Source organism: Erpetoichthys calabaricus, chromosome 1 (assembly GCF_900747795.2).
Source record: "Erpetoichthys calabaricus chromosome 1, fErpCal1.3, whole genome shotgun sequence".
In the NCBI taxonomy this organism is placed as follows: Eukaryota; Metazoa; Chordata; class Cladistia; order Polypteriformes; family Polypteridae; genus Erpetoichthys; species Erpetoichthys calabaricus.
The window spans coordinates 186,875,914-186,896,234 of NC_041394.2; the positions used below are offsets into that span (position 1 = coordinate 186,875,914).

The 20,321-nt window shown below is 39.4% G+C and overlaps 1 protein-coding gene across 1 annotated transcript in view; it reads left to right on the plus strand.

Annotated features, from left to right (window-relative positions):
- Window positions 1-18,827, plus strand: part of LOC114642532 (protein mono-ADP-ribosyltransferase PARP11-like) — a 79,791-nt gene extending 60,964 nt beyond the window's left edge. The window contains exons 7-8 of the mRNA XM_028791395.2: window positions 3,534-3,685; window positions 18,679-18,827. Coding sequence (XP_028647228.2) covers window positions 3,534-3,685; window positions 18,679-18,827 — 301 coding nt within the window. The remainder of the gene's footprint in view (window positions 1-3,533; window positions 3,686-18,678) is intronic.
- Window positions 18,828-20,321: the final 1,494 nt, after the last annotated feature.

The window sequence follows — 20,321 nt, forward strand, 5'->3', positions numbered from 1 at the left end:
ACCGACCATGCATAATATCTACAGAGTACTAGCTAGCCAGTATGATCCTCTTGGATTTCTACTTCCATTTACCACTCGAGCAAAGGTATTGGTCCAAAGGCTGTGGGACAAGTAGAGAGACTGGGATGATCCCCAGTTACCAGAAGACTTGCTCAGAGTTTGGAATGAGTGGCAGAATGAGCTCCACCTTCTATGTAGTCTTACATTTCCCAGGTACTATACAACACCAGACATGGATCAGTCTGATAATAAAAGAGAAGTCCACATTTTCTGTGATGCCTCAGAACAGGCGTATGGCTCAGTAGCTTGCCTGCGTACAGAAGACAACCGTGGCAATGTGCAACTCATGACGAGATCAAATGTTGCTCCATGGAAGCTACTTACTGTTCCCAAATTAGAGATTTGTGCAGCTTTAAATGGTGCCCATTTAGCAAAGTTACTTACCAATGAGCTGACTTTACAGATAACACAAATCACTCTCTTGTTTGATTCCACTACTGTGCTGTTCTGGCTACAATCAGATTCTTGACGTTTTAAAGTTTTTGTTGGTACTAGAGTGGCAGAGATACAAGAACTTACAGATCGTCATTCATGGCGTTATGTGAACTCTGCCAATAACCCAGCTGATGACCTTACCAAGGGTAAGACTTTGGCAGAACTAATAGAACCTAATCGATGGTCACAAGGTCCATCTTTTCTATTACATTCATCCAAAGAATGGCCATCGACACTAGCAGTAGACCTAGCAGAAGATGTAACAGAGTGTCAGAAAGGTTTCTTTTGTGGAATTAATGTAACTTATACCACTGCAGATGCCTACAAATACAAGACATGGACGGAACTAGTAGAAGCTATGACCCAGGCAGAACACGGGGCGCCAGATATAAATAAGAAACCAACTGCTAAAGAATATTAAAATGCTGAGTTGCGGATTTTCCAGACAGCTCAACAGGACAGCTTCTCTGAAGAATACCATTTACTAAAGGCCGGAAAACCAGTCGTCCGCTCACTCTCACTCCTGAGTTTGACCAATCTTATGATCTCATTAGAGTTGGAGGACGCCTGCAGCAACTCGAGAATGTAGAGATATCCACAATCCCTCCCCCCACCCCATAGTACTAGATCCCCAGCATCCCGCCACTAAGCTGTTAATTAAGGAATATGACAACAAACTGTGTCATCCAGGTCCAGAGAGAGTTTTTGCAGATAAAGTATATGGATTCTTCAAGGGAGTGCGGCTATCCGCAAACATCAATACTACTGTTTAGAATGCCGTAAGTGGAAGGCTAAACCAGTATTACCAAAAATGGCAGATTTACCTCCAGTGCGCTTACATCTTTACAAACCCCCTTTCTTTAGTACAGGTATGGACTGCTTTGGCCCATTTCAAGTAAAGATGGGAAGACACACAGAGAAGAGGTGGGGAATTATATTTAAATCTCTCACCACTAGATGTGTTCATTTTGATATCATTACAGGAATTGATACGGATTCCTTTCTGATGGCCTTGAGAAGATTCATTGCTCTACGTGGTACACCATAAGAGCCTTTGCCGAGCTTAGTCCTGAACTACACGAACAACTGGCTAAGCAGAAGATCACATTCCACTTTAATCCACCAGGTGCACCCCACTTTGGAGGAACATGGGAAAGGGAGATACAATCGGTGAAAAATGCATTGTATATTTCAATAGGATCTCAGACTGTCACCGAAGAAGTGCTTATAACAGTCTTGACAGAGATCGAAGGTATCTTAAACAGTAAGCCATTCGAATATGTATCCAGTAACATTGCTGATCAGGACCCAAGCACACCAAATCTACTCCTTATCGGGCGGCCTGACAGTTCTCTCCCACATGTTTTGTATTCAGAAACAGAATTAAAGGGCAATAGGAAGTGGAGACATAGCCCGATTTTAGCTGATAATTTCTGGATTAAATTTGTACGCTATTATTTACCAGACCTTCGGAGAAGGGATAAGTGGCATGCTTCAAACAAGAACTTTTCAGTAAGTAATGTAGTGTTGCTGGCTGACCACCAACTCCCTAGAGCATGCTGGCTAATTGGTAGAGTCATCAAGGTGTTTCCTGGGCCAGATGGACAGGTCAGATCGGCAGATGTTAAAATCAAGGACTGAATATTAACAAGACGTGTAGAGCATCTGATTCCTCTGCCTGAAATTCAAGACAATGACTCCAACGATATGACTACTGAACATTAAGAATTCCAGCCTTCGAGGAGCAAATATGCACCACATATTTGGGGGCGGCAGTGTTTGAGAGGCGGAGTTCAGTCAGCAGGCGGATGGACTTAGATGCAGCCTTCCGCTGAGCAAAGTACTGTGGGTAGCAAGAAGAAAGAGAAAGCATGGTTGTTTTCACTGTCTGTTTAAGTATTTGCACCTCACAAAGTTAGAGAGTTCCTTAGAAATAGTGTGCGTCAAGCAAAGCAACATGAGTTCTGTTCATTTGTTTTTTCTTTGTGTTATAATATTTACGCTTGTAATTTCATTAACACTAAATGTTTCTCAATAGTGCCTTCAGTTATAAGGTGCCACCTAGTGCAACTTTAAGATTAATATTTGTGTAAGATTTGCAACGTGATTTTCCTTTGTGTGTAATTTGAGAACTAAGATCTACTTTATTTTTTATTGTAGACCACACACCCACACTGTCATATGTACAGTTTTATCTGCAAATTAAAGGTTTGGATTTGAAATCTACCTCCCAAGTGTTTTAATGGACACTGTACTGTGAATGCCAACTATTCCTGCACAACCAGAAGAAGTCCTTTAGTTGTTTCTCTATTTTAACCGTTCTACTTTGTGTGTCTTGTCTCCTAATTGTCTTCCATTTGCATTTCCTGGTCGCAGTGTGTTAAAAAAAAACACGTAAGGCATTAAAAAATGTCCTAAACTGATTTTACAGACACGCAAATTACAAGAGGATTATGAGCCTTTAAGTGTAATGTTTTGTTGTTCATGTGCTAAATATAAACCTGCAGAGAAATGACCAATGCCTATGATTTGGAAGAGTGTGTCAGTAACATCCAGAAGATTGCGTGGACACATGCTAAATGAGGTGGGCTGCAGGTTGAGAATGCCTAGAGTAAAAGCACAGCTTGAGGTTTCAGTTCATATACCTGATAAGGATCTAAAGGGACAGGGTCTAGTTATATAAATGCTTAATCTAAAGTGTTGTGTAGATAAATAAATAAATAGTACTTTATTTGTTCCAAGGTGAAAAATTGTGTTTTGGGAAGCCCAATAAATAAATAAATATTACAACAAACACACCAGAATTACAAAAAAGAAGGAAAACGTCTGACTTAACTAAAGATAAAAAAGCAGTCACAGTGAAGCTTATAAAGAAGTATCTCTGCAAGTGTAAAGGAGCCCCAGTAGCGTTTCTTGAAACACTTCAGCTGAATAATTTGTTAGCTGAAATTACTTAAGGGTATGATTGTGATTAGTTACTCAGTTTTAATTTAAAGGATATTGTTTCTGAAATTGTTTGCATTTTTATTTTTCTACAGGAAAAAAAGACAAATGTGTAAGCTTAAGCGAGTTATTGATATTGAAGAAATGAAATTATTTCATGGAACTAGCTTGAACAATCTACGTGACATATGCTTTCTTAACTTTGACCCACGGTTACATGGTAGTAATGGAACACTGTTCGGAAAAGGTAAGTGCTGCTGTCTTGTTTCAGTATTTGTCTTTTTATTTATGCCGTGGAAGTTTGGTAGAGTGAAACATATTTTTAAATCACAAATACTGTTGCCACATACATACATAAAGAACACATAGCAAACACAGCATGCTTATTGTTTATTTATTTATTTTTTTAACACTAGAATCCCTAAAGCCTACGAAAACACTAATAATCTCTGGCCACCTTAAATTCCTTCGCATCTCTCTGTCAGTGTCTTTTGTTTTGCAAATGTGTCGATCAGCACAAGCAGCAAGCAGCTTGCTATCCCATCCCCCTCCCCACCGACAGAGCTGTCAATTGCAAAATTCTCAAAGCTCAGGTCTCTTTATCTGACAGTGAGGTGCCAGGAGTTCTATAGGGTAAATAATATATCATTATTTGGAATACATACATTCCATGTGTGTTCTGTGTCTATAACGATCTGTGTAAGTGTAGGATGACAGGAACCGCTGAACACATAGCTAAAACAGAAACTTTTTCCATGTTATATTAATAATGACGTGAAATGTGTAATGTGCGAAGACTTTAGTAAAAATATCAAATAAACACATGCACTTTTATTCAAGAATATAACCAAAGCAAAAAAATCATTTGATTTTCATGTTGCTGTCAGTGAGTTAAAAACCCAAGCTCTAATGTCATTTGACAGGGAGTTGATATGTATTCTTAAATGGTGTAGAGGTAAGAACTGCTGCCCTGTAACTCAATGGTTCCGGGTTCAAGGCTGGGTGCTTCATGTTTTGAGTAGCGAGCTGCTATTATTATTACTATGATATAATAAAAACGTATTTTTGATTTGAGTCTGTAACACCCGGTGTAAATTTTGGCTGCTTGTAAAAGTTACCGCTTGTTTTTTTATTATTTTACGAGCTGTATATACCCGGCGTTGCCCGGGGCAGAAGTAACCTAATCGGTCAAAGACTTACATATATACCAAAGTAAACCTAATCGGTCAAACAGCTTCATATATACAGAAGCGAACCTAATTGGTCAAACAGTTATGCATGTGCAGAATGATTTTACAAACATTATGCGTGTTAACAATCATTAAAAAGAAAAGATTGAGGAACTGTTCTTCTATATGTGATGAAGCCACTAATAAGAGATTTTTTTCAGGACCCAGCTGTTTCATAACTAAACTACTGCCACCCCAAAGTAATGCCTAATAGTGGTTTTTGGGGTAGCTGTGGAATAAAAAGGGTGTTTTTTAGTCAGTAAGAATCTGACACTACCCTTCAGTACGGGCTGAAGGGTGCCTATGTAAGGTTTTACATCCTTCCCGTATGGAAAAAAAACATACTAAACTTTTTTTTATCATTACAGATAATCTCAGTCAAATCGAAGTACGCATTCTCAATTTATTTGTATCTAATTTTTACTTTTTCACAAAGCCATCCCATGCCAATTTGTATGAATAAACTTTTGCTAGAGAGTTAGCAAAAGTTTATTCATGCACATATTTTAATACGGATAATCTATCTCTAATCAAGGTTCTCATTTTCATTCTAATTTAAAATAATAATAGATACTCATTTTTTTCTTCTGTTTTAGAAAAACCAATCTATGCCACCTACGTCTTCGTCAAGTCAGCTTCATCCAGCTTCATCACATATAGAAGAAGAGTTCCTCAATCTTTTCTTTTTAATGATTGTTATACACACACATACATAAACACACACATAAGACTTACTGAGTGAAACGGGCTTTCATTGACAATCATGTTACGTTATTTTGAAAATGTTTCGTTTTTTTTTTTCATAACCTCTTTAACACACTACTTCTCCGCTGCGAAGCGCGGGTATTTTGCTAGTATATATATATATATATATATATATATATACATATACACACATACATGCAGTTTTAATAACACAGAAATCAATATAAACATTAACATCATTATCATATGAGAATATGAAGTAATATATAAGAAGCACATTTCATATAAATATAAATAATTAAACAGTAAAATCTTCTTCTGTAATTTGCTACCGTGGCAATTTGTGTGTCTGTCCAGGATTTTAAATGACCTGTAGCTCGCAAACCGTTGCACCTATACACTTGAAATGTGGTACACATATAGTACGTCACGTCTACTATCCGCTTTATGGGTGATGATTGTTTTAGTCTTTTTATCTTTATTTTATTTTATTGTACAATCAAGTCCTATCTGCGCACAGCAGGGCAGCCGTGGGCGGATGCGTATGGTGTATTCACTTGATGTTATCGTGCATTGCGCTGTCAGTGGTATTTTGATAAAAGAATTTGAACAACATATAAGAAGCGTATAAATTATTAAACAGTAAAACATTAACATTTAAGAAGTAAAGTTACATTAAGTACTACTGCTGTGCCTTCGGGTATACCTCATTTTTTGTTTGCCCATTACATGCTTAAATGTATACATTTTTTGGTGCACCTACCTGAGAACACGCGACATATAACCGAGCGTGGGAGAAGCATGGATTTTAAACACGCGTTGAGTTGATGTGCTGGTCTCCCTCGTCAAATAACTGGTAATGTTTGACTAAAATCTACAGCGAGTAAAATGACATTAGCTCCTATTTTTTTTTTTACGATCTCTGAGATGTTGCTTTTTTAGGTTCAAGGCTTCATAAGCTCTTTTATGTTGTATGGTGTACTTATCCCAAACCATCATCTTTGAATGTTGCAAGACTTTCGCCTTGTATGTAGATCGGGGTAATTACATTCATTGCATTCCTAGTCTGAATGACAATGTGATTGTATGGGTGGTTACCTGGCACTGTAGGGTTGCCACCCGTCCTTTAAAATACGGAATCGTGCCGCGTTTGAGAATGAAATTGCGCGTCCCGTTTTGAATCAATACTGGACGGGATTTATCCCGTATTTTTTTTATCATTTTTTTTTTAAAGCAGCGTCTCATGCAAATCATCCCACACGCATTTTATGAAGATGCCTCCTTTCCTACTTTTGATTGGGTAATACTTGATGTCATCGTTAGTTTGATTGGTGTTTTTAACTGTCCAGTGAGTAGGGCGTGTCTTTCAACCATAAGCAGATTTTTTTGCACTGGTATCACTGACCTCGACGACGGCGACGTTATTCGTCAAAAATAAATTACGATAAATGACGATTTTAGCGATACTTTATTACGACGGCGGCTACATAGACACGATCAAATAAAAACAAAAAAATCAAATAATCATTCTACATTTTCAAAACGTCGAAAAAACGACGGAATGAAAAAAAGGCCCACCCGACGACCCACCCATTCCATTTTTATATATATAGATTTAGTGATGTTCACGTGGTACAACGAACTTGCATCTCCCTCTCTGAGTGGATGGCATTTATCTCCATTCTTTTCACAAGAGCAGTGATGATCACAGTTGGTGCTACAGTTGATGCCTGCTCAGAACTATTTGTTGTACCGGCAATCAAAGATACAATATCCCATGACCGCTATCAGTCTATCATGTGGCATTTGTGCTTTGACAACAAAGACACCCGTGTAGAACATGTGAAAAACGACAAATTTGCTGCAATCTCAGACATCTGGAAATGTTCTGTTGAGAACTTGTGAAAAGAATGGAGATAAATGGTTGAATGTCCGGTAAATGGACCAAATTTGGCGTAGTTATTCTTTATGATGATACAGACAATATAGGCTACTTTGGAGCCCAAGTGAAACATCTGAACAGACTCAGGTGACACAGACAAGCAACATGTCCAGAGCTTAACATTACTTACCTGGGTAATGTTGCATGCAGCTTCGATCTACTGTGATATAAAAAGGAGCATTGTGCACTTTTGCAGTGCAGTGTTGGGTCAACTGCCCACCTTGAACTAAGGATGAGTTAAACATGACAGCATTCCTGGTTAAATGCTCCTCCCTTTCACACCATGCCACATGTCTTCTGTGTCCTTAGAGCCCAGGGTGTATAAGCTGGCTCTTCACACCAGATCACAGTTCAGTTTACTTCACAGTTGATAGCTCTTCAAATGATACGTGACTTCCTCTCTTTTATGTACCACTCGCTTTGCACTGTTACTTGCATTGCATCCAAAAGTTCCATTTAGTACTGAATGTAAACATATGGATATAACTAATATTCAGGTCATTTATACTTCTGTTTTTAATGCTTCTGGGCATTTTCCCCATTTCTCACCATTCTGCGTGCTTCCCTGACACTCCAAGCACCACTCCAAGTTACACTTTTACTGGCAATGCTAAAGGTGAAGATATGTTCATTCCATGCATTCCTATGATACTCAATGACATGCCTTTCAATTTTAAGTGAGTGCAATATCAAGTGTGACTTGTATTTGCTGCGATACGCGACTGGGTCTCTTTTGAATTAATGCTGTGTTCAATTTGAAGTGGGAAATTGGAATTTCCAAGTTCCTCATCTGAATTTTCAACTGGAACGCCCCCTTAAGTCATATTTTCAACTCAGAAACTTGGGGCTAGTCTGTCAAGTCTGAGTTTGTCCGACTTCAGATCATGACGTAAATCCAAAATGGCAATGTACACCACAAACTTCAGTGAAAGCTGTAGTATTACATTGTTTACTAGCACTTCTATCTATTTGTGTTTCATTAAATCAGTCATGTCACACAGTTCTGTTCAACCTTTATCTGTGGACATGTTGTGATAGTGTTTGGATATGCAAAATATGGTACACAGCACAAGAAGTAGAAGCAGACATGACAATGTCCTCCATCCCCTACCCCCCTTCTTTGCATTGTGGTGTGTGCCTTCCTACCACTAGCCTCAGGCTCAAACATTTGGGGCACTTCTAGGCCAAGGTATATAAGCACCAAATCTCTGCTCAGTTTATTTCAGTCTTCTTAGCTCTTCAAGTAGTACATGACTGGGTCTATTCCCTAAATCACCCATTTTGCACCATTTTTTACAATGATTCCAAAGGTTCACATAAGTACTGATTGTTAACATATGGATGTTAACATATGAATAGTCAGATCATTGATGTTTCTGTTCTTGGTGCTTCTCCCTACTTTGCAATGCACTGCGCACCTCTCCACCACTCAATGCAGGCTGAAAGTGTTGAATATACGACTATGGTTCACAACACTTGCGTTTACTGGTTAAGAATGTTTTAGTTTTAAATGTTATACTTTTTATTTTTTATACACTTTGTATGTGTTTGTAGTAATGACAGATTGAAATGTCTGTGAATTTTTGACAGAATCAACTCTTTGCTTAAAACTCTGAAGTAAGCTAAACCATGATCTCACATTTAGAAGTTATTCTGGCTGCTTAAAATAACTTGTTTTTATTTACAACATCAAAGTGTTGGGATGCCACCATGGTGACCCCATACAATTGAACTAAGAAAGCAAGGAAAAGCATGCAACAAGTTGCAGATAACATCCTTTCAGACAAGAGCTTGGATTAGAACTGAACTGAAAATGGCTGAACTTCCACTCTTATGGGTTTCAGGCAGGAAGGGGTGTGTCCAGAAGGGTGGATAATGGAAGTGATGTCAATGTGGTGGAATGCCCATTGATCTTCCATTCTCAGAGCACAGCACCCAAACCCTGGTTCAGCAGGTAATTACTATTACCAGAGACCCAACACTGTCTCCTGTATGTAAGCATGTGACAACAGCTGTGTGTGAAGAAACTCATGCCAAACATCATAGAAGTGACAATTTTAACTGGAAATGCCAAAGGAAAAGATATGTTTGTTTCATGCATTCCTATATACCCACTGACATGCCTTTCGATTTTAAATGACTGCAATATCCAGTGCGGCTTGCATTTGCTATGACTATAAATAAGGCTCAAGACCCGTCACTCAAGTTAGCAGGCATTAACTCACAAAGTCCATGCTTTTCCCCTGGTCGGCAATATGTTGCTTTCTCCAGTATAGGCATGCCAAAAATGTATACATATTTATTCCCTGGAGGAGAAAACAAAAAACATTGTGTATTGAAAAAATAGAGTAATTAGCAATATTGCAATAATGCATGTATTTATGTAGTATGAAAGATCAAAATGATATACTTTATGAATATGTAAATTTTATGTCAATTAATTTGAATATGTTTTTATTTTATTTTCACATTTCCACAAATACTGATGTTGTAGACAATAGAAGCCAGGGCAACGCCGGGTAGTTTAGGGTAGAATTTCTATATAGTTTCCTCTTTGCTTCCCTAATGTTCTTTTTAACTCTTGCTCTTATGCTGTTAAGCACCCTACAGGTAGCACTGGAGTTATTAGTCATACTAGGGGGCTCCGCCCCCTGCTCGCTTCACTCGCCAACCCCTGGTGTTGGGAAATTACAAAGAGCGTGATGTATGAATGAGATATAGCATAGTGTGAAGGTGTAGATGACACAGATAGGAAGCAAACAATAAAGTGTTTGGCACAGTGTAAAGGTTTATTGGAAAATTTCTTTGTAAACAACATTAGTAGTAAAGATGGTGTCTTGTCCTTGAATGAGTTTTCCTTGGCATGGAGCATTTATGACCTTAACTTTAACGTCAGATGAACGTCGAAGTTGTGAGAAGGCCACGTAAAGTTGTCCATGTACAAAAATGGGCTCAGATAGGTAGATGCCAACCTTGTGCATGGTTTGTCCTTGTGATTTGTTGATGGTTATGGCAAAGGCAGGTTTAATGGGGAATTGTTTCCGTTTAAGTGTAAAAGGTAATTCCAGGTCAGAACTTGTAAGGTCAATTTTAGGAATTAGAACAGTATTGTTAGCATGTGATCCTGTAAGAACTGTTGCTTGAATAACATTGTGTGTTATGGTGTAGACGACTAAACGTGTACCATTGCATAAACCCTGTTTAGTGTTAAGGTTTCTTAATAGCATGAGTATTGTTCCGTTTTTAAGGCTAAGACTGTGTTGTGGTAATCCGGCTGGGTTAATAGTGTTCAAATATGCTAAGGGGAAATTAAGATGGTAATTGTTGTCATCAGAGTCAACTTTGTCAGAGCTTAGAAAGAGGTGTGACTCTCCAGGAAGTAATGAAATGACCTGGTTATTAATGTGATCAACAGTAATATTTTTTGGACATAATATACTTTGTTGTGTTAAAAGGGGCATTTGGTCTAATGAGACCGCTGTTACAAATATCTCCGTAAGTAAGTCGTTGCAGATGAAGGGTTGAGGAATTGTAATAATATCTGGGTGAAGTCCATCTGTATTGGTGAGTGTACAATGTTCTAGTTGTAATAACCAATTGTTATATTCGGGATCTGGAAATCGCATGTTTTGTACCAAGTGTATCTTTAGAAAGCAATGGCAATTGTTCGCGTAACATTTTTTGTTCCGCGGTTTTAGAAGCGCGCTGAGGTGAATTTTTTTTTTTGATGCGGGTTCGTGTTTGTGGCCCCGTTACTTGAGCCGTCTAGTTTTGTATCTGTGATCATGAATTGATGACTTGTTTGATCTTTATCGTTAGGAATATAGATAAGTAATAAGTAGGATCGAACTCACTGTTAATATGCGGACTGTTCGTTTCTTCGTATTATCACCAATCAGGTCTCGCGCCTGTATATGTATTGTAGTTTGGTCTCGTGTTGTTTATATGACGTCGTCGCGTATTTTAAGGTGGACTGAATAATAGCTGAGCGCATGGCATGTGGAGCAATAGGTAAGCACTGTCTAAAATCTACTCCTAATAAAAGTACCTTTCCTCCAAAGGGAATATTATTATTCATCAACACAATGCCAATTGTCCGCGTATTTTAAGGTGGACTGAACAATAGCTGAGCGCATTGTAAGTGGAGTAATAGTTAAGCACTGTCTAAAATCTCCTCCTAATAAAAGTACCTTTCCCACAAAGGGAATATTATTATTCATCAACGTTTGTAGAAGTTTATCAATGGTGTTGAGTAAGTGACTGGATGCCATTGTACATTCATCTAAAATTAATAGTGTGGCAAGACTGATGTCACGTGTATTGTTACTGTGCATTGTCATAGTGGATCCCGATGTTTCTGTGATTGGGACCGGTATTTGGAATAAGGAGTGACATGTGTTTTTGGAGCCGAGACATTTTTTCTTCCGTGGTTTCAGAAGCGCTTTGTAGGTCCCGACGTGATTTGTGCATATTTGCATTCTTGATTTGTTTCAGGGTGCACTGTTCCAATGCGATGTAATATTTGTCCACATACGCGAAAGCAGTATGGGTTATTGCCTTTTGGTGACCTGATATTTACTCCGGTAGATGCAAAATCAAATGAACTATTGTAGGATGTAATGCAGTTCATAAAGTTTTTACTTTCAGGTACTTCGTTAGTTAGATGCTTCTGTAGATATGCAGGATATGAATGTAAAGGAGGCAGTGTAATTTGCCTTTTTTGACAACAACGTGTAATTTCATTACTTGTATTGCCATTTGTTTCTTCAGGGAAGTTAAGTGAATGACAATGATTGCAAATGACATTCATTAATCCTAATGAATTTTCATGAAAAGTGGACTTATTATTGAACGCGCTGTCAGCTAACTGGCGCAATCGTTAGTGTGGTCGTGGGTCTGAATCGTCCTTTTTGTGTACGTTTCGCGTGCTATGTCCGTAGTCTGTCCCGTTTCGTGTCCAATGGGCTTTGTGTGGTGCTCGCGACTTGTTTTTTTTTGTGTGCTGGGGGCTTGTTGCCGGAGTTTTTATTTCTGTTAGTGGAGGGGGTGTTTGTGTGTCGTGGGGCTGAATCGTCCTTTTTGTGTGCGAACCATTTTGTGTGCTATGTGTGCCTGCGTGTGACTCCTTTGTTTTTGGTGTCCTAGGGGCGCGTGGCCTCATTTCTTATTTCAATTACAGGAGGGGAGCTTTGGGTGTCGTGGGTCTCAATCCTCTTCTTTGTGTGTGTCCCGTTCGTTGCATTCCATCCGGCCGGTTTCCGTTGCTTGGGGGGGTTTGGGGTTTGTGGGGCGCCTGCGCAGTACGTCTTTTGCGGCCACGGGCCCATGGCCAGATGTCCCTGCGTCCATCCAGTTTAGCATTCTCAGTTAGTAATATGGATATGCCATTTACAGATGTATTTTTCCTTTGTAATTTCCTTCTTATCTAGTTTTTTCTTTAATTTCGTACTGCTTCTAAAACCGTCTTCTGTATTGTATACATAAAACACATACTGTATAAACCTGCCCTACATTTAAACAACTGTCTCCACATTTAAAAACTTATCCCAACTTATCTTACTTAGACTTTGCCACATCTGCTAAATGAATTCCCATATACAGTGGATATAGGTGATTCCAAAATTTTACGCATTATTGTATTGCTTATGTGGTTTCTTTCTCAATAAGAATTAAGAATATATAATCACTTTATCTGAATGTTAAGGGTTGTCCCAAGTTATCCTAACTTAACTTGGTTATTGGGGGCCATCTAACAAACAATGGCAAAAAAGGGTGGTATAGGATGCTTTTCAAATTCAAGGTCAAAGGTTTCTTTGACAGGAAAATAACTCATTTTAAGTCAAGGTTTCTCCCCTAAGTTATGTTTAAGTTTCTTTTTATGCCATTATTGTTAACATTTTATTTATTAATTACAATTGTTTCTGTTTATATTGTTAGTTATACTTATTTGTCTAATAAAGTTGTCACTATTAATTTTGTGTATCTATTACTTGGTTTCTTTGGAGGTAATTTAGTTCTGTTATGTTCCTTGTGTTTTGTGGGTGAGCCCCCAAGAGGTGGGGCCGCCAGTACCTCACCACGAAGGAACCACCCCCAGCCTTTAAAGGTAGGCTGAGAAAGCAAGTCCCTTGCGATTCATTTGGTGAAATAGAGATTTGTTTTGTGAGTATTGCCTTTCTTTCTGTTTTTTTTTTTTGCTTTTTTTGCCTGTTTTTGTATTTGCTTTACTGGGTTATTGTGTTTGGACCAAGTAAGCAAATCCTTTTGCCTTTTTGATATTTTTGCATATTTTGTAATTTTTCTTACATTTTTTAAGTAAACCCCTTTATTGAACAAGCCACAGGTTGGCTGCAACCCCCTCTCTGGGGAACTCTGAGGGGAGTTTTAAATATTCTTGGGATCTAGCTATTATTTTTGCAGTATTGAAGCCAAAGCCTTATCTGGCCTCGTGTAGGCCAAAGCCAGCCAGTGGAGTAGACTCTCAGGCTGCCTTTATAGTGTATCTTGTCTAGGATAGCATTGTCAGGTTAGTATTCTGGCCTGTTTTATGGCTCCGTTTTGGAAGCCTCTTTTGCTATTTATGTGTGCTGTGAATCACAATAGCATTCTGCAGATAACCACTCTGCCTTCAAATGTAGGACCTTTTCAAGGTTTATTGAATTGGTTACATCACATAATAATATTTAGAGTAAATGTATTAAAATGAAATCTAGAACAAGGTATATCCAGTAAGCTCTAAGTTTATTTTGTATTTGAAGTAATGAGTACTTTTTCAAAAGCATTATTGGAAAACAAATATCTATGTTTCTCTAATATCATGCTGTTTTCAATTTTTTAGGAACCTATTTTGCAAGAGATGCAAGCTATGCAAGTAAATATTGCCCAAATACACTTCAGAATGTAATGTCACCACATGGAGGTTGGTATCAGCCCAGAATTGTTTTTCTGGCTCGTGTGCTCGTTGGAGATTATACTACAGGAAGACAAGACTTTGTGAGGCCTCCTGAAAAACAGCACACCCCAATAATTTTGTATGATAGCTGTGTGAATAATGTAAAACACCCTAACATATATGTTATCTTTGATAGCAGCCAAATATACCCAGAATATGTAATTTCATTTTAATTATTTTAATTATTTTGACCAAAATTTACAATAATGACATGTATTTATATAGTACATTTTCATACATCAAATTTGCTAAATAATAGCTAAACATAATTACAAAAAGAAAGGAAGAAAATGAACGAAATGTAATTAATTAATAATGCCTTTATCCACTTTTCTCGTCACTTTAGTTTTAGAACTGTTGTTGGCTGTGTTGGTATGTTTTTGGCACTAGCTCAATACATAATTTAGGCAATACCACTGTTAGACTTACAGTATGTTAAACTGAACACTATTGATTTTTCATTTTATAAAGTTAAACAGAGGTGGCTTAAAACAACTTTTTCAAATTGAAACAGTAGAGATTGTCATTACAGTAATGCATAGATTTACAACCAACCAAGTTGATGCCATTAGTACTTACAACGATGTTCCCTCTAATTTTTATTTGCTGATGGCTGTGTGTGAATAAGAGATGAGCAGGTACTTTTCTTTCATGACTGATCTCTTCAGTCCCAGTACACGACATGAGCTTTCCCCTGTGAAGCATCAATCGCTGTGAAGCACCAACAAATGAATGATGAGTTTTCCTTATGATGCAATGAACACCAAAAATCTTCAACACGAAAACAGAAAATGTGGGGAAGTCCCCTTTCAAGTTTCAATTGATTGCCACAAAAAAAAACTGACATATGAATGATGAGCAATTCCTGTAATATTATGTGCCAGTAACAGCATACAGTACGATAACGTGCAGTGAATACACTTGACTTGAGCATTCCTAGTTTTCATCCTCTTTCTCTGCACATTTACCATTCGTTTGCTTAGAGGTTGGTGCTCTTGCTGCTTTCTGAGCAGCTCTTCTTTTCTCCACCCTAGCGGCCCACTGCCTCTCTTCTTTCGTCTGCATCTTTTTGCGTTAAAACTGATTAAGTTAGTTTTTTTGTTGGAATTACTTAGTACGTTTTCTTTAATTTTTCACTTAAGCTGGCACTTAAGTCTTCAATCTGCCACAAGAATGATTATAGATATGAAGAGGTAGAGGAAGTGACAGCAAAGGTGGTAGGGAATGAGAACGATGCACATATGCATGCACCGCATAGCCGCCATACTGTGCGCTGCCGAGAGTTGAATCTACACTAAAATAAAATAAAAATAAAAAGAGTAATAAAAATAATCACCCCGAAAGCGGATAGCAGAGGTCACGTAGTATATGTGTACCAAATTTCAGGTCAATAGGTGAAACGGTTTGCGAGCTACAGGTGATTTAAAATCCTGGACAGACAAATGAACAGCCACAGTAGAGTATTATATATAAAGATTGAATTTCTAGCTAAACAACTACATTACCCATGAAGCCTAGGGGGACGGATCCATTCTTGAATGTATATGATTTATATGGAGAGAAGTAAAAGAAAAATAGAAAAAATCAGTTGAACTTGCATCCCTGCGTGGTGGTATTTTTATTAGAAAAAGCACAGCTGCGCAGTACTTAAAAACTGCTGTGTGGGAAGAGGAGTGAGTGACATGATAACAGCAATTCAAAAGTGCTACAGAGCAAATTTAACTCTACCAATGAAATGAAAGATTTGTTTTATTATATGGTGTCAGAATTGCTTGAACTCACAGATAAATGTGAAGATATATTCTTCGGGAGTCGAGTCCCAACATTAAACATGTATTGGGAGTCGCTGAACTTATTAGAAATGTGGTTCTGTCAATATCCTGAGCTGATATTCAGCAGACCACTGTGTGTGAAAACAGAAGAAGAGAACTGCAGATGCCTTCTTTTAATGGTAAGAGAAAAAGGCAGGGACATTTATGACATGTGGGTATTAACTGTGGAAGATGCTAAATTGCCTATGACGTATTATAATAAGTTTAAACAGCACATAATGCCCAAGAAAACACATATTTGTAAGATATGTATTTAATGCAAGAGTTCAAAAGGATAGAGAATGCTTTGAATATTTTATAACAGAGCTAAAATTGCTAGTGAAGAACTGTTGCTATTGAATCAAGGACCAGAATTAACACTGGAAAAAGAAATAGACATTGCATGCCCACATTAAATTGCTCAAGAGTAGTTAAAGACTATGGTACATCCATGTGCACCAAACCAAATGCCTCAACCGGTGCATGCTGTACACCACAAAGGTGTCGCACGGCATTCCACTAAAACAGGTAAAAGCTATTAAGATAGCATAAAAATCAAAGTGTGTGGACAGTGTGTGCAAGATATAAAGATAAAGGTCCGCGACCTGCAAGAGGGTGCCAATGTAAAAGTTTGGAAAATTTAAACACTCTGCCAAAGCATGCTGGTCTCAGCAACCGCACACAGCAAAAACTGTGCACACTGTTAGATGTGAAGTAAGATGAGCTTTTTATAGATGCTATCACCAAAAGAGAACTGAACAAAGCATGAGCAGGCATGTGCAGAAATTGAAGTTGGCCCGCTGCCTGATAAAGTTATATTTAAACTAGACACAGGTCCCCAAGTAAACATAATACCAACAAGCAAATATAAAAAGCATTTTATTCATGTCAAGCTGAAAACAACAACCCATCACCTTTCTGGATATGGGGGAGAACAGCTAGATTTAGAGGGAGTTTGCCAGATATTTTTGTAAATACAGAGATGCTACAACCATGCAGGAATTTTGTGTAGTGAATACACAAGTGCCACGCAATCTTGGACTGAAAGTTTGCCTTTAAAATGGACTTAATCAAACTTGTGCTGTCAATACATGTGGTACAGATACAACTGAGCCTGTAGACATTATGAATATGTTTGCTGATGTCTTTAAAGGCATAGGGCGGTTTCCAGGTGAATGCAATATAAATATTGATCCTTCTGGTACCCCTGTAGTGTACCCACTTAAGAGAATCCATTGGAGAGTATGGAAACTGAGAATCATTACAAAAATAACTAAACCCATTGACTGGGTAAATGCACTGGTGGTCTTAGAAGACCTTTGCACAGTTAAGAATTTGTATGGATCTTCAGTTGCCTCTGAGGCATGATAGGGGAAGGTAAAGGGTGAAGCAACTTGGAGGTGGCACCAAAGTGCTCACCAAGTGCCATGTCTGCGAACACTGGTCTCGGAGCTCCTTTTTTACCGGCCTCTCCGGTAGTCCCACCCCTTAGGGTAGTTGAGGAGGTGTATGAGATATAATGTGTTTGTGGTTAGTAAGATAGTGGTGTTCCTTGGAATGATTTTGGTTACAAAAAGTGTGCTACTACATTAAAAAGTATGGGAAACACTGATCTAGGCAATAGCATGTGTCTGAATTATTTGGCAGGCTTAGTTAAATGACTCAATTTAATCAGAAAGTAATTGAGAAATTTTCAGGCCTGAAGGAAAGGAGGGCAAAATTTATGTTCAAGGAAACATAGGTATGCTGATCGTAAAGGCAGAATAAGATTTAGGTTGGACTTGTAGTATAGGACAGGTTTAGGGGGCATGTTATGTTTTAACTTGCAATGTGAATTTTTGCCCAGGCAAGGTAAGCCTGGCAAACTTGCATAGGACTAGGCAGACTAGCAGCAACTGTAACAGCATTAGGGTAGGAATGACTGAGTGGGTGTGGTAAATAATAACCTGGGATGCAAGTCTTAAGAAAAATCAGAGGACTAGTGATTGTATGATGTGGATTTATGGAATATAGTGTAGATAGCCAAGGACTGAGCACTCTTTGAGCATAGGCAGAATAAGATTTGGATTGGACTTATTTTATGGATGTGTTATAGGACAGAAGAAGTCCACATTATTGGAAGATTATGGAAGTGGGGTTGCGGACATTATGGTGTGGGTTTTGGTAGAATGTGCAATTGGGCGAGTTGGCAGAGGAATAGGCAATTTAGAGACCGGTGTAGTATAAAATTTGGGTGGTAGGTGGACCTGTTCCTTTCCACATCTGTAGGGCATGTTTTTGGAAAAATAAGGGGACAGTGGATCTCACAGACTGAAGTTTTGGAGCACAGTAGAAATGGGAAACCTGGCATTAGATTGGGCAGCATGGTGGAAAGGGTATAATACATTTTAGCCTGGATTTGTCCTAAGGATCCGGTATTGAACAGGCCAGGATGTGCAATGACAATATGATAAGGACCACGAGAGCATGTGGAATGACCAGATAGATACATATGAAAAGCACTATATAATAGATAGATGTGAAGGGCATTATATTATAGATAAGTGCTGCTTCAGTGTGTCCCCACAAAAACTATGCCCCCACCCAAAGTTTTTTCACCAGATGCCACTGAACCTGACACAGAAAAAGTGATAGCTATAAAAGAAATGGAGTCTCCACAAGATAAATCTAAAGTAAAAATAATTCTGGGAATGATCAACTGCCTCTCCAGATTTGCCCTAAGACTCTCAGAGATTATTCCGCTTTTGTGACAATTCCTGAAGCAAGACAATTATTTTGTATGGGATGAGATAAATAACACTGCATTCCAGCAGATAAAAAATCTGATTACAAAGGAGTTACGCTACAAGTCAACACTTCAAAGAGTGGCCTCAGCACAATACTTCTGCTAGAAGGAAAATCAATCGCTTGTTTGCTACAGGAATCATTTAGTTGCAGTTATTGCTGATAAAGGAAGCACGGTGCCAGCTGGTGTTGAATTACTTTGTTCTTTTAATAAATGACAACTGTTATTTGTATAATTGTTATCAGGTGCCCAATATCTTAAACTATATTTTGTTCGAAGCCCAGAAAACATTTCGTATTAAAAATAGGCAAGAAAATCAAGAAGGGGAAAATACATTTCACTACACTTTATATATATATATATAAATATAAATATACATGCATTGTCGGACATAGCCCGGACACAGACAGACAGACAGACTTCATTTTAAGGTCCCAACACACGTTTATTTACACAATGCACTCAGTCCAAATATGCACAACCCAGTGCTACAGCACCAATCACCCCAATAGTCCAGGCCAGTCCACAATACCTTCAGGCCGCCTCCTTCTCTGACTCTGACTCTGACTCTGACTCTGACTCTGACTCTGACTCTGACTCTGACTGAGACCTCGTCCTCTTCCACCCGACTCCAGCCCTGAATGAAGGGAGGCGGCCCCTTTTATAATCACCCGGATGTGCTCCAGGTGGTTCCCGGCAATCTTCCCCTGACACGCCCCTGTGTGGCGGAAATGCCGGCTGTCTTTCTGGAAGCACTCCGGGTGTCTCATTTTCTTCTTCCCCCCAGCACTTCCTGGTGTGGCGGAAGTGCCAGGGTCCCAAGTCCTCCAGGCATAAGGACGCCCCCTGGCGGTCCGGAGGAGGCATGAGCCCTCCTTCTGTCCTTCTGGGCGACCCGGCTGGGTACCACCCCCAGCCACGTGCCACAGTACCCCACCACAAGCTGAGACCCCTAGGGGCCAGCGGCCCGTCCCGCGAGGGCAGGTCTTCCACTGCAAAAAGCCGACACACTCCATCCCAGGGCCCGGTCCTGCAAAATAGAACTGAGGACAAGGGGTGGAAACGTTGCCCTGACGCCGCCACTCAGCGTCTCTCTGTCTCAAATAGGGACAACGCCCCCCCCCCTCTGACCGGCACCCCGGTGCTTGTCTGCGTGGCCCCCTTTTCGTGCCTTCCGTGCCCCCCCGTTTTGGGACATCAGACGGGACCGCCTGTGCGCCCGTCACCTCAGCCTGCCGTGGGGTTTCCCTCTGCACCTTCAGAGGACGGCCCTTCTCCAGACGTGAGCTCCCAGCTGCACGTCCCTTCCTGTTGGAGGAACCGGCATTCATCCCTCGGTTCTTCCTTTTCCTCTGGGATGCGCTGACGGTCTGAGTCTGCCTATGGCAAAAGCACAGCCCCTGATCCGTCTGCATCCCTTTAATACAACTCGAGGCTGCGGCCGGCTTGGGGCGGAGGG